This window comes from Sminthopsis crassicaudata, chromosome 6 (genome assembly GCF_048593235.1).
Source record: "Sminthopsis crassicaudata isolate SCR6 chromosome 6, ASM4859323v1, whole genome shotgun sequence".
Classification (NCBI taxonomy): domain Eukaryota; kingdom Metazoa; phylum Chordata; class Mammalia; order Dasyuromorphia; family Dasyuridae; genus Sminthopsis; species Sminthopsis crassicaudata.
In genome coordinates this window covers 189111698-189124934 of record NC_133622.1, presented here as the reverse complement: position 1 = coordinate 189124934, position 13237 = coordinate 189111698, and the positions used below count along the sequence as shown (strand labels likewise).

Here is a 13237-nt window from a genome sequence, read left to right as displayed (position 1 = left end):
GAGGAAGTGAAAGAGCAATGAGAACTGATTTTGAAGTCAGGAAAACCTGCTTTTAACAAATATTGGGTCTGTGATTGTGGTCAAGTCCCTTAACTTTTCAGTGCACTAGGCAACTTTGTAATAATAGAGGTTACAGAAAAATTGAAGTTCAGCATTGGTAGGAGGACCTTAATCACTGAGATTTCTTTACACATCAGTGAAATCACAGGTTTTGATTTCCTGCCTCAAAGATTAAATTTCTTACAGGTTTTTATAGGTTTTTTGAAAGGGAATATAGTACAGCCTATTTGGAATTACATCTTGGTTAAATTGCAAATGCTTTTATTTTATGTAATTTTAGACAAATTATATATATATATATATATATATACATTCATCTAGTTTTCCAAAACTGTCATCTGTGACCTCCAATAATATGTAAATTGATAATAGAATATATGTTATATCTAAGCACTTTTTCCCTCACTATAATACCATAGAGGAAAAGCAAAGAATTGCCTTCATTTATTCCAAGGATAAACCATCCATTAAAATAAGTGGATTATTTCTTTTAATAAACCTAAACCTATGATTTTACATATTTTGTGTATTGCAAATGTATTTTAACCTCTTGAAGTTCTTGTTTCATGATAGTCCCTAGTTCTCTTTATTTCCCATATATGTGTACATATGTTTATATATAAATTGTTTTAATATGAAAATATTTGAAAAGAATGCCTTTACTTTATTCAAACACGGGATTATATATGAGAGTTGAATATAGGGGCAGCTAAATGATGTAGTGGATAGAGCACGGGCCCTGGAGTCAGGAGGACCTGAGTTCAAATGTGGCCTTAGACACTTTAGTACTTACTAGCTGTGTGACCTTGGGCAAGTCACTTAATCCCAATTGCCTCACCAAACAAAAGTTTTTTATTTATTTATACACACACACACACACACACACACACACAGATCTGAAGTAGTAAACTTTTTAAAAAATCTTTTAAAATCTTTTCTGTTTTTATTAGATTATATACACCTATTCTGAAAAATCCAGGGATGAAATTTATCATGAGGAACAAGAAGTCTTCCTTTTTTTTTTTTTTTTTTTTAAATTGCATAGCTTATTCTTATATTTTAGCTAATGTCTGTGCCTTTCTGGATGCCTTTGATTCATTGACAGACTGGTTAGTTGGAGCAAACATCAATAGGTGGCACATTAGCCCTGCTTGTTAGTAGTAAAGCTTTAAATGTTTACTGGGTAAGGACTTGTAGTCCTTTTCAATATTGTATCTTGAAATGAGACTGTTTATAAATCTTGGTGTGTAAGGTGTCCCTAAGAAATGGTGTTCTCTTAAGATATTTGTTTTAAAAGTCAATATTTTTATGAACTATCAGTATTTCTCTTAAGGCATAATTCCTATTTTTAAATTTCAGAACATTGATATAAATGTATCAGAAAGACTGAGCATAGTACCTCTTGCTATAGTTTAGTTATCAAGAAGTTATCAGATGGAAATGGATATTTTTAAGATAATGCTCCAACATGCTGTTAAGTGTTCCACTTAACAGATTTGAAAAGGTGTATTTAAAAATGTTTGCATTTTCCAGTCCACAATTTTATTTAACAAATAACGTAAACTACAAGTTAATAAGCAGCCCGATTTCAATGAAAATGTTACTTGACAATTAACAATACAAAAAAACAATGGTGTTGTGGCAAAATTTAAATTAGATAGCTCAGATTCTGTAGAGAATACTTTTCCCAATTTGTTCCTTTCTGAATTTTTATCTTGGTAGCTTGAAGGCTAACATGAATTTATATAAATCTAATAAATTTCAGATGACAAAGCGTTATTGAAATTAAAATCCTTCTATTTAAGATTAATATGTTGAGACTTAATCCCTTTATTCTTTGTCAGATATTAACACTTATGTATATATGAACATATTTGTTGATAAATTGTTTTATTTCCTTTAAGGGTATTAAATTGTTCCTTCTGGATTATTTAACTCAGTCTTAATTTTGTAGGGAATCAATAAGCAACTCTTTTGCTCAGAACGTACTTGGAATTTCAAACAAAAGAAATTTATATTTTTCAGTAACTCTCCAGAAATAATTTCTATATTCGCTCACAGTGGGAGTTTTTATTTTTATTTTTTCTTTTTGTAACAGAGGGAGACAAGCAGTGACAAAACAGCCAAAACAAACTCTTCTAAGGTCACAGAAACCTCCTCTTCCCTAAAGAACCAGTCAGGTAATATGGTCAGAATGGTTTACATTCTAATATTTAAATGAACCATTTACATTTAATCAAGTTTATTTTAAATACTCAGCTAAATTTTGCTGAAGCGTTTTAGAAAACTGATCTTGATCTTAGGACCAGTAATAGGCTTTTTTGTTATTAAATTATTGGCGCATGTTAGACTTTGAAAACAGCTATTTTATTTTATATTTTATATTCCTCCTTTGAGCATGCCAATTGTTGGCATCTTAAGCATTATCCAGTGCCTTAGTTTATCATTTATTTAATGATTATGAACAAAGAAGATAAGAAGAACAAGTTAAATTCAGATATTTGTGAAGTTGCTTAAATAATATCCTAGAGAGACATGTCTAAAATGGGAAAAGTTATTGGACAAATGGGATCACATTATTAGTCCAAACCTTCTTGGATGCTTTTAATATGATGACTTGCTCGACACATTTCCTTAACCTTTCAAAAGTTATTGATACAGCCTGAAAAATATTGTTCTTTTTCAAAAGGAGCTCATTAAAAGTCCTAGTATCATTAAATTTCAGTATTAAAATGCTAAACAAAAGACAAAAATTCACCTCCAATTTACCTCCATCTCCAATATTTAAATATTTTGTAAGTTAAAACCAGGAGGACAAATGTAAATTTATTGGAGATTGTATAATATTTTAATGTATTTAATCAAAGCACTGTATAGAAATTCTTTAACTTTAGATGTGAAACACTAAAAAATGGGAAATAAAAGTGGTGGTATCTTTAGTTGATCCTTAGTGTACTAAATTCACCTTAAAAATAAAGTGTGCTTTGTACACAGGAACTGAGAAGCCTCATCTTTAGAGTATCTTCACTTGTTAAAAAAGGGACTATTTTAAAGCAGAAACGGGATAGTCAGCTGTGAATGTTCCAAACTTCACTTTGTAAACCAAAATTATTTTACAGCAACGAAAAATCTGTCTGATGCATGTAAACCACTGAAGAAGCGAAATCGGGCTTCAGCAGCAGAATCTTCAACTCTTGGGTTTAGCAAAAGTTCATCTCCTTCAACTTCCTTAACTGAGAATGAGGTAAAAAAAAAAAGTGGCATTTACATGAAAGCCATTTAGTTATCAAAAGTCTGTGATCAAAAATCCATTTTTAAGGAAAAAACAATCAGACTCAATTTTAAATTTAATGCTTTCTTTAAATTCAGCATATGAGTTAAAGCTTTTTGTCTCTGTAGCTCTGTTGAATTACATGCATTGTGACAATACATTCACTGTAGTGAAGATCAAGTTGGGTACTTCAAGTATATATGCATATCCATATATCAATGCAATTTAATTGTACTAAAAATATACATTTTAGAGATGTAATTTCCAGAAAGTAAAATGTTAATGGTGTGCATTTTCTTCTAAAACTTATGTTTTTTATTCATCTTCATGTCATAATTTTTCATATGGAAGCAAGTCTATTTTTTGTTTTATGTGACATAGGATGTTCTTTTGGTCTTGAGCACAAGCTCTGTACTCTCATAATGGTGACATATGTGGATGTGTTTGTGTGTGTGTGTGCGTGTGTGTGTGTGTACATACGCACATATATAGGTAGATATAAAATCAGGTTCTTAACATTTTCTTTTTAGATTCCTGTTTTCTATGCACAAATAGCAAATGATGTATCTTTTTCATAACATAGTTTGGCAAATTTTAAGTTTCAAATACTTAAATTTTAGTTTGTTGTGAATATAGTTAGATTATAATCCCTTGAACTATTAAAATATTTGGCAGAAGATAATGACTACATGAGATTTAGATAATATGTTTTCTCATTTAAGATATAGACAAAAATGCTTAAAGTCTTTGACCTTGCCAGGAAAAAATAAATCACTCAGAATTTAGGAATGGCATAATATATTTCTTGCTTGAGAAAGGGAAAGATTGAGTCCATAGATTGCTAAGTGATCTCTTGTCTCTCCCTTTTTTATCTTCCAAATGTCTTCCATTTTTCATTGTAGTCCCAGTTTTTCCCACATGGGTACATTTCCATTTTTTTTTTCCCTCTGAAAAGCATCATGCTATAATATTTACTGTTGATTTTCTCATTAGTTCTAAATAGTTAATTGAAGGCATATTCCATCTAGGGTTGGACGAGAGTGAAGAAAAAGAAATCATTTCCATGTTGCCAATAACAATAAATGTTGAAATATAGAACAGGTCTTATTGGGTAGTGGGGGGGCGGGATTAGATGTTGTGATTGGCTATTGTTTGAATGGGGATTTTTCAATGTTTTATATAAACTAAAAGGAATCCTTGGAACTAAGAAACTTAGTTAAGGTTGTCTCATATCTGTATATAGTATTGACATTGTGATGTTAGTAAAGAAAACAAATTGATTTTTCTCCTATGGTTTCTAATGGAATTATGAAAATATAACTGAGTGTAAAATTTAGCAGTTAGTGCCACAGCCCTGTGTGAGGGTACTAGAGATACAAAGACAGAAAATAAGTTGCTGCCCTCCAGGAGCTTATATTGTACTTCTTCTAAATATAGAAGACTAAAATGCCAATTCTAAGAGTATACTCTAAACATAGGATTTTAAAAGTACTTAATAATAGCAGTTAAGATATAAATTTAGGTATTATAAGAGAATTATGGTAGACATTTCCTTCTGTTCTGTGTTGAGTTCACACAAAAATAATAAAATGTAATCTTTCCTAGTTCCGTAATGTTTAGTCATTTTCCCTTTTTTTTGTTGAGTATAGATTTTTTTAGACAAAGGGAATTACTGGGAAAAAGCACCTCCAATATACAAGATAATATTTAATAGTTTTACTTAAGGTCATCTAAATGTATTTTCTCTCCTTAGTTAATCAAGGGAAAGGGAAACCTTTAATTAAATTGCATCTAATTTTTGGCCACTTTATAACTTGAATCTATTATTCGTGTCTTCCAGTAAAATTTGAGAGTTTGACATCAAAATAGAAGAATTATCCTGGCCATTTATTCTTAATCAAGAATTCTACAGGCTAGATACTTATATAATAGAAAGGTCAGGGCTTTTAATATACTAGAAATATACTAATTTTTGGAGTACCACTACATCAGCATATACTTTTTAAGTAATACCTTGCTATATTTTGACATGTTTTTTGACAGTAATCTTATTTTCCTGGATTTAATATTAAGTAATTTTCTTTTAATTCATAAAGAACTCATATTTAGTAAGAGAAAACATACCAGATAGTCTTGATATTAAATTTTTTGTAGATGAAATAGAAAAGTAATTCACAGATAAGAGGCATATCAAGTATCTTTGATTATATATTCTGTTCACTTGGCCTTTTATATTGTCATTTTTGTTGGGTTTTGGAAATTCATCATTAAAATACTTTTTTACTGAATTACATTGCTGTAATTAAAACACTGTTAAAACTTGAATGGAATAGAAATCTTGTATACTATGTTTAACAATATAGTATTGTCATAAAAGTATGATATTTGTGAAAAGCGTTTTAATTGTTGTGTGCTTAATATTCTGGCTTATGAGGCAGAAAGTAGTCTGCACCCGTCACCTTGAAAAAAAAAGGGTGGGAGAAAAAGTAAGTGGGCCTACTTTTAGTCTCAAATGCATCAATCTTTCTAAATAATTATGTTGTATTCAGCTGTAGATTTTTTGAAATATTTCTTCCTTGTGTTTAAGGATATCTGTGATATTCACTATATATTTTCATGTTCTGTGGCTGAAAACACAATGAGAAATAATGATGAAACCTAATATTTACATAGTGCTTACTCTTTGCTAAGGCACTATGCTAAGCCCAACTAAATTTTATTATCTCATTTGATCCTTATGAAACCTAGCAATTAGGTGTTATTATTATCCCTGTTTTATAGATGGGAAGACTGAAGTAATCGGTGACTTGCCAGAGTCACACACCCAATTAAGTGTCTGAGGCTGAATTTGAATTCAGGTCTTATTGAATCCAGGTCCAGTGCCATCTAGTTGCCACAGTGGGAAATCTTGTTAAAACAAATACTTGAAAGTGCTACCAAGAAAAAAAAAAAGTATATTTACTTTTTAACATTAACAAAGAAAATACCAAATGGTAAATATGCAAGCTCCATGTTTGCCTGGTTTTTACTTTTTGCACAATTACCACTTTCACAAAAAGAATGATAAATTTCCACACCTGCATGACAAAGACCTATGAAGGAATGAATGTTATTTAAGTGTTTTCATAACATTAATACTTTTTCCCTTAGAGAAAATTTTTATTTTTTTCACCTTCACGGGTAACAGCTTTTATTGGAATCAACATCAGTCAAGTTGGACTTGAGCTCTCCTGCAATGTACTGCACATAAAATGATGTTATATTCCAAGATGTCTGCTGCAAGTTGTACTATCATCGTATATACTAAAATGACATTTCTATCACAATCATTTTATGGAAGATGTATGATACTCTGTTTTTACTGGTATTAATAAAACACACACAATGAAGAAAACAGATACACAAATTTTAAGACCAAGGTAAGATGCCTAATGAAGGTCATTTAATCAACCACATTCATCTCATAATAAAACTGCATTCATTCCAGTGATCAGCATAACATTCAAACTGATTGAAGTAGTACCATTAGATTGTGAAACTGTCTGACTTGTAAATGTGGATGTAATCCCACATTAAAGACAGTTAATTTTAATTGGAAGTCAGCTTCTTTTAGTTTTTAGAGATTTTTGTATTAGAAAAATGTCCAAGTATATTGTTTTTTCCTCTCTCTCCAACAGTGTATCTCAAAATGAGTAATTTTATTAGTCAGTTTCTATACCAGTTTAACCAGTGAGATATATGCAATATTAAAAACAAACTAATATTCCACATTTAATATGCAGGAAATACTTTGTTCCAAACCTTTTTTACTGAACAACTTCAGTAAGACATTAAATGCAATATATTTTGAATTAGTTAAATGTTAGAGAACCATTCATTTTGCCTTAGCCTGTTGATTTCATTTATAAAATTAGTCAGAAAATGCCATAATTACATCAGGTAGCTACATTGCCCGATACATTACTTACTTAAAATGATACTGTATACTGTATTCCAGTGTTTTAAGCATTTTTTGCTGTGATATTTTAGCATGTTTGCATGATGAAAAGCTTAGCCCCTTCAACTGAATAACATAAGATAGGACATGGTAACATGTTACATACTACTAATGTGAAACATTTCAATGCTTATATATACACCATAGTTTTGTCAGAACACTATTAAACTTTCCTAAAAGCCTTTAGTTGGTACATAGGGACATGTAGAATATGTTACCCAAACTATTTTCCCTTTTATTGAAAAGTTAAAAAAAATTCTTGGGCATATAAATTATATGAATTGAGAATAAAAAGAAAACAAAATCTTATTGAACACAAGTGTTTTTTTCTTCTGTAATATAAGTTTATGAGAAATTGTGATGTTGGGTTAAATTGAAATCAATAACATTAAACATATCACATTAAAAAAAAAACAAGACATAAATACCCTGACCTCTCACTGACATTCCAAAAAGCTTGAGAATAAATTCATAGCTCTAAAACGAATGACAAGTGTCACTGATATAATGAAGTTCTTTTTAATGTTGACAAACATATTGAAAAAGGTATTTGAAATGACAAGTATTGAATTATATTTATAAAAGATGTTCTTAAGTAATAAGTAGGATAAAGTGTTTTCATCATCCATCTACTGTCTTGTATATGCAGAGTACTAGTAGCAATAAGGGCTATTAAAGAAACAAAACTGTAGTCTAGTTGAAAAAACAAAACTGGTCTAGTTGAAGAAGTTAGATATATAAAACATGAAGAGTTGCTGTACCAACCCTCATGAAATGAAAGTTTTAAGAAGAGATTACAAAATTATACATGATGGGAAGGAAAACATCCAAGTCATGAATAGGTACATTTTGGAAAATGACTTTTGGAGTCGGTGAGTTTGTGTTCATTAGAAAGCACTATACATATACATATATACTTCCAGTTTTTAAAAAGGGATCATTATGCTATTCAGCCAAAGTGTTATGTTATTCTGGAAAAAAAATTTTTGTTACTCTGATGTGCTAATATCTATAGAAATGGAATCCTTTTTATACTGTGGATTCACCATGTAAAATCTGTGTTTGAAACATCTATCATAAAATTTGTGTCCCAAAGGGCTATAAATATATTAGATGAAACTATGATAATAACTTAGTAATTTAAGCTTAACAAATCAGAAGCATTTTTTAAAATCCAGTTTATAATTTTTAAAAGGAAAAATAATTTTTATTACTTTGAATATTCAGTTATAATTTGCACATTTGAATAATGTGAAGTAGATCATCTGTCTGGACCTTTTCTGAATGGATGTTATTGAGTATATGAGTTTTCTTTACTAGCCCTTATGTGTTTTAAAATTTTGCTCTGAAGTTTTACTTATTAGACAGTAGAAACAACGTTTTTAGGTATTTTATATGTTCTAGGCAGTCGAAGAAATTTAGAGTTCAAATAAAACAGTACTTGTCATTTTAGAGCTTACAGTTTGATTAAGAATAAGACACAAACCCTGATAATGGTGATATATTGATAAATATTTTAGATATTTGTTAAGTAAAGTTAAATGTTTTGCTCTTAAATTCCTAAATAGCTCTGGGAAGGTCTCAGGGAGGAATTTAGCTTTCTTCATAGATAAATTACAAGTCACACTTTATCCAGATGTATCTTGAATATTTATTAATGGTGTGAGCATACCTCATATATTGTTACCCTAATCAAATACATTATAATTAAATCCCATCCTAACATTATGAAACTATTCTAGAATGTTGTTTGACTGCTTATCCATTTATTCCTGTAGAACTGTTTAATGTTTATATTATCATTCTTGTGAAAGTTTAACATTAAGATATACAGTTAACAGATTTTATTTTTTCTTATAGGTCTGTATCCTAAGGAAAAAAATTGGCTAGATTACATTATACCTAATTTAGTTTAAAGAAAATAATGCTGGAAAACAAGGGACTTTTTTTTTTTTTTTTTTAAGTAAAAAAAAAAAAAAAGTAAAAAAACCCACATATATAAAGTGTAAAGTGTAGGAGAAAATTCAATTGTCAAAAGGCCTGCATTGGTAAATATTACTCTGCCCTTGCAACATGACCTTTGACATATCTCGAGTCTTGTTCATATCTAGTTTATCTTTTACTTTTAATCTATAACTCTTATGTATTGAAGTTTAATTTCATGAAAAAAGAATTAGAGAAACACAGTTCCTTCATAGATAATAGTAATAGTGTAATACAACTTTCTTTTATAAGTACTTTGAAATAGTAAGATTTTAACAACTAGTCAAGCTTAAAAGTGTTACAGAGAAAGATGCCACAGTTGCTTAGGAAATTTGACTCAAATTGTGGTGCCATTACTGCAAACATGTTGATAATATTTTTTAGTAAAATTTATTTACCGAAATAGTGGTAACACCATGGCTAAAGTAACAGCTTGAAAAGACTTTTTTTAAATGTGGCTAATTCTACCTTCATCTTCTTCCAAAACCAATAAAATGATTGATTTGAAGTTATCCATGAAAAATTTCTCTTAAATGTAAAGATTCTTTCATCCTTGCATAATTACCCAGGACTTCCCACCATACATCAAAAAATCACATCAAAAACTAGAAGAGAACTAAGAGGCCTTTTTAGTCCAACCACTGAATTATAATCAATGAAGAAACTGAGGCCAATGGAGGTTGTGACTTGCACATATATATCATATGCATCAGATGTGAGATTTAAACCCAAGTATTCTGACTTTAGATGGCCTCTAAGTCTTCATATGGGATACTGACTCCTTCACTGAGTTTTAGGTGCCAAAGATAGACAAAATACACGGATATTAAATGGTAAATTATCCCACCCTCCACCCCCAAAATTTATTTTTAAAAATTGTTGAAATGATAGTATTACAGCAAAAATAACAGCTTAAGAAATTCTTAAAAAAACATTTACAGATGTTACATAAGTCCTATTACAAAAATTGATTGAGTAGCTATATGTTCTAGTTCCCTTGTCCTTTTTGCAGTGATCTTGTTTGTAAATGATGATTTCATTTCTTCCCTCAAAATCAATATAAGAAAAACCTTTTAAAGACTTTATTGTGAAGAATAAATTTTGAAAAACACTTTCTTTAAAAATGTAAGTCAGGGTTTTTTTGTATTCTAAATTGAATGTCTCCATATAAATGTAAAAAAAATTTTTTTAACATTAGGTTTTCATAGATGTCTTCCTTTCTGCGTATTAATGGTAGATGCAGAAAAAAAATTATGGTGTCTTTTTAAAAAATTAGTTACACCCATGTTACATTTGTTTTGTTTATATATATATATATATAATTAGCTTTTTCTAATTTTAAATTAATATTTGAGTTAGCATAAAGTTTATTTTAGAAATTCCTTATAGTTTATAGAATTTACATCTTTGTTGTAAGAGTTACAAAATGAGCTAGCATTTTTGGTTTTCCTTGATAGCTGCATTTTTTTTATCTCAAATAAATCATTATTTGAAGTTTTCAGGAGCAGTGTACTGAGTGGCAGTGAACTAAATGATGTTTAAATCATTCTCTACTGAAATAAAATGACTGCCTTTTAGAAAATTGATGGAAAAGTAAAATGGGAAAAAAGATTGCAGAATATAATTAATAGCTTACAACTTTTGTCCATCAGCATTGAATTAAAGAACTGTAGAAAAAAGCTAGAGTCCCTTTTCCCATGAATCTTTTCTTTCTCAAGAGAATTAGAAAACTTTGATAATTTAGAGTTATGATTTCATAATTATGGATATTCTTTCTGTTTGTTTAGATTGTAGCCCCTTATACTTAAATTGAATACTTGTATTTCATTAATACAGTCTATATGTGGTTTTTTTTAGGATATTTATTAACAACACTTAGGATATTGGGAATCTGAACATTGATGTAGTTTCCACCAAAAAGAAAAGCTATTTTTTTTCTGCCCCATTCTCCCTCCCCAAAGAAAAAAGATAGTGCATTTTCTTTTGGAACCCTTGATTATTGTATTGTTCTATTTGATCTAGTTTAATAAATAACTTACTCCTACTTGTCCAGGATAAAAGATTGGTTTTTAGTAAGTGGAAAAGATGTTTGATGTTTTTGTTTGACTGCCTTGTGTATCTTTGATGTGATAGGAAAAGAAGACGTGCTGGGTTTTGTTTTAGGATTTTATGTATTTCTTTAAAGTTTCAACTAGTAATTCTTTTTAAAAGTTATCCTGCAGTCTCACTAATGGAACTTTTGTTAGCCTTTCCCAGGGTTAAATTCGAGAGGTTCCTCAATAGTTAACTACCATATATTTCTATTTATATGTATATGTATATATACACACATGTCTATATAGAAAGACACATCTATTTTGAATGGTCACATATAAAATGTAATCTCTTTCTTTTCTCTTCATTTTTACATTTATTAAATGACAAAAAACTTTTGAAGAAATTTAGGTAGATTATTTTGAAATGCAGTTATGAATCTGGCATGCAGTATCTTTTTGAAATGATTTTTTCACAAGGCTTTTTTTTACATTAGTAAAGTTAGACTTTTTTGAAAGTTTCATGCTGTAGGAAATTTAAGTGTATTTCATTTTTACATTTAAGCCTAATATGGAATGTGGTTTATGTTTGCTAGATAAGCATGCCTTTTTCTGGGTCTCAAAAGCAGCTAGTAATCAGTGAAAAGTATTTGTCATATTTTTTGAATTGTTTGCTTTTTAGAGGATAATAAAACGTAAATGCAATGTTTTTGTTAGAGGTTTTCATTTGTCCACATTATTCAAAAGCTACTTGTAACTTTATTGCTTGTAAAAAGAATCAAGTAGCAGCTGATTAATTTGTGTAGTCCTCCGACATTCTGTTAGTACCATATTATGAATATAGCCTATATTTTTCATGAAACATATTTGTATATCAGAGTTCTACATATAGATCAGGGTTTGGTTTGACTTCGTTTTTCATAAGAAAAATTTCATTTGGAGATATTTGGACAAATAAAATCTTATCTAGGTATTGTTTTACATGTTAGAGAAGCAGTGTGTTGTGATAGTGAGCTAGCTTCAAGACTTAGAAAACCTGGGTTCAAGTCTCACCTGACACATATTGGTTGTGTGACCCCAGGCAAGTCATTAAACCATTCAGTGCTCTAGGTACTAGGTGAGAAAACACCTACCTGGATTGGTGGAAGAAACAAGTCCATCCCTGTCCTTAACCCTTTAACCCATATTTTCTGAAATATGATCAGTGATCTTAAGTAATCATTTGCCTATTTTAATAACCAGACTTATTTTAAAAATAATGAATCTGAAAAATACTTATTTTAAATATAAAATTAATGTGAATCATGTATCTGAATCTAAGTATGTTAAATTGTTAAACTTCTTAAACTTATGTTCCCAGCTTCAATCATAATTTAGTCAGAGATTCAAGAAACTTGTCAATATGTTAATAATTTACAAATCTTACAGTTGTGACTCAAAAAATGATAATAGTCCTCATAAAGAGGTTTGTCAAAAATTTAAATGGATTTTAATTCTTTAAGAACTTAGATAAAATGTTTTTCCATTAATATCAAACTATTACTGGCAAAAATCATTCATATTTTAAGTGGCTCTATTGCTTTAGGATAAATAAATGTTAGCTATATTCTTTATCAGATTGGTCAATTTGTTTTAGAACATTAAGTTGTTTTTTTTTTTTTTTTTTAATTCTCTTCCCACCCCAAAAAAGTTTAAAAAATTAATTTGACTGGTTGACATATCACTAAAAGAACAGTTAAGGGAAAAGTATTTCCTGTTTTAAGAAAATTGCTAAAAAAAAAAAAAAAAAGTTTTAAAAATAAAGCTACAAAATCTTAAGTACTTAAAAAAATTTTTGGTAAATATGAAAAACAACTAGAATAGTCTTTAAAATAGTCTTGTGTCCATTCAACT

General features: G+C 29.4%; 1 protein-coding gene across 6 annotated transcripts in view; it reads left to right on the top strand.

Annotated features, from left to right (window-relative positions):
* The window catches only part of NSD2 (nuclear receptor binding SET domain protein 2), a 165966-nt gene that overhangs the window by 106644 nt on the left and 46085 nt on the right, over positions 1-13237 (top strand). For 5 of the 6 annotated variants that reach the window (XM_074272557.1, XM_074272558.1, XM_074272560.1 and 2 more), the window contains 2 exons: positions 2159-2240; positions 3180-3304. In XM_074272557.1, coding sequence (XP_074128658.1) covers positions 2159-2240; positions 3180-3304 — 207 coding nt within the window. Of the gene's footprint in view, positions 1-2158; positions 2241-3179; positions 3305-6518; positions 6727-13237 lie in introns of those variants that run through there. The other variant, XM_074272561.1, reaches the window with a different exon arrangement.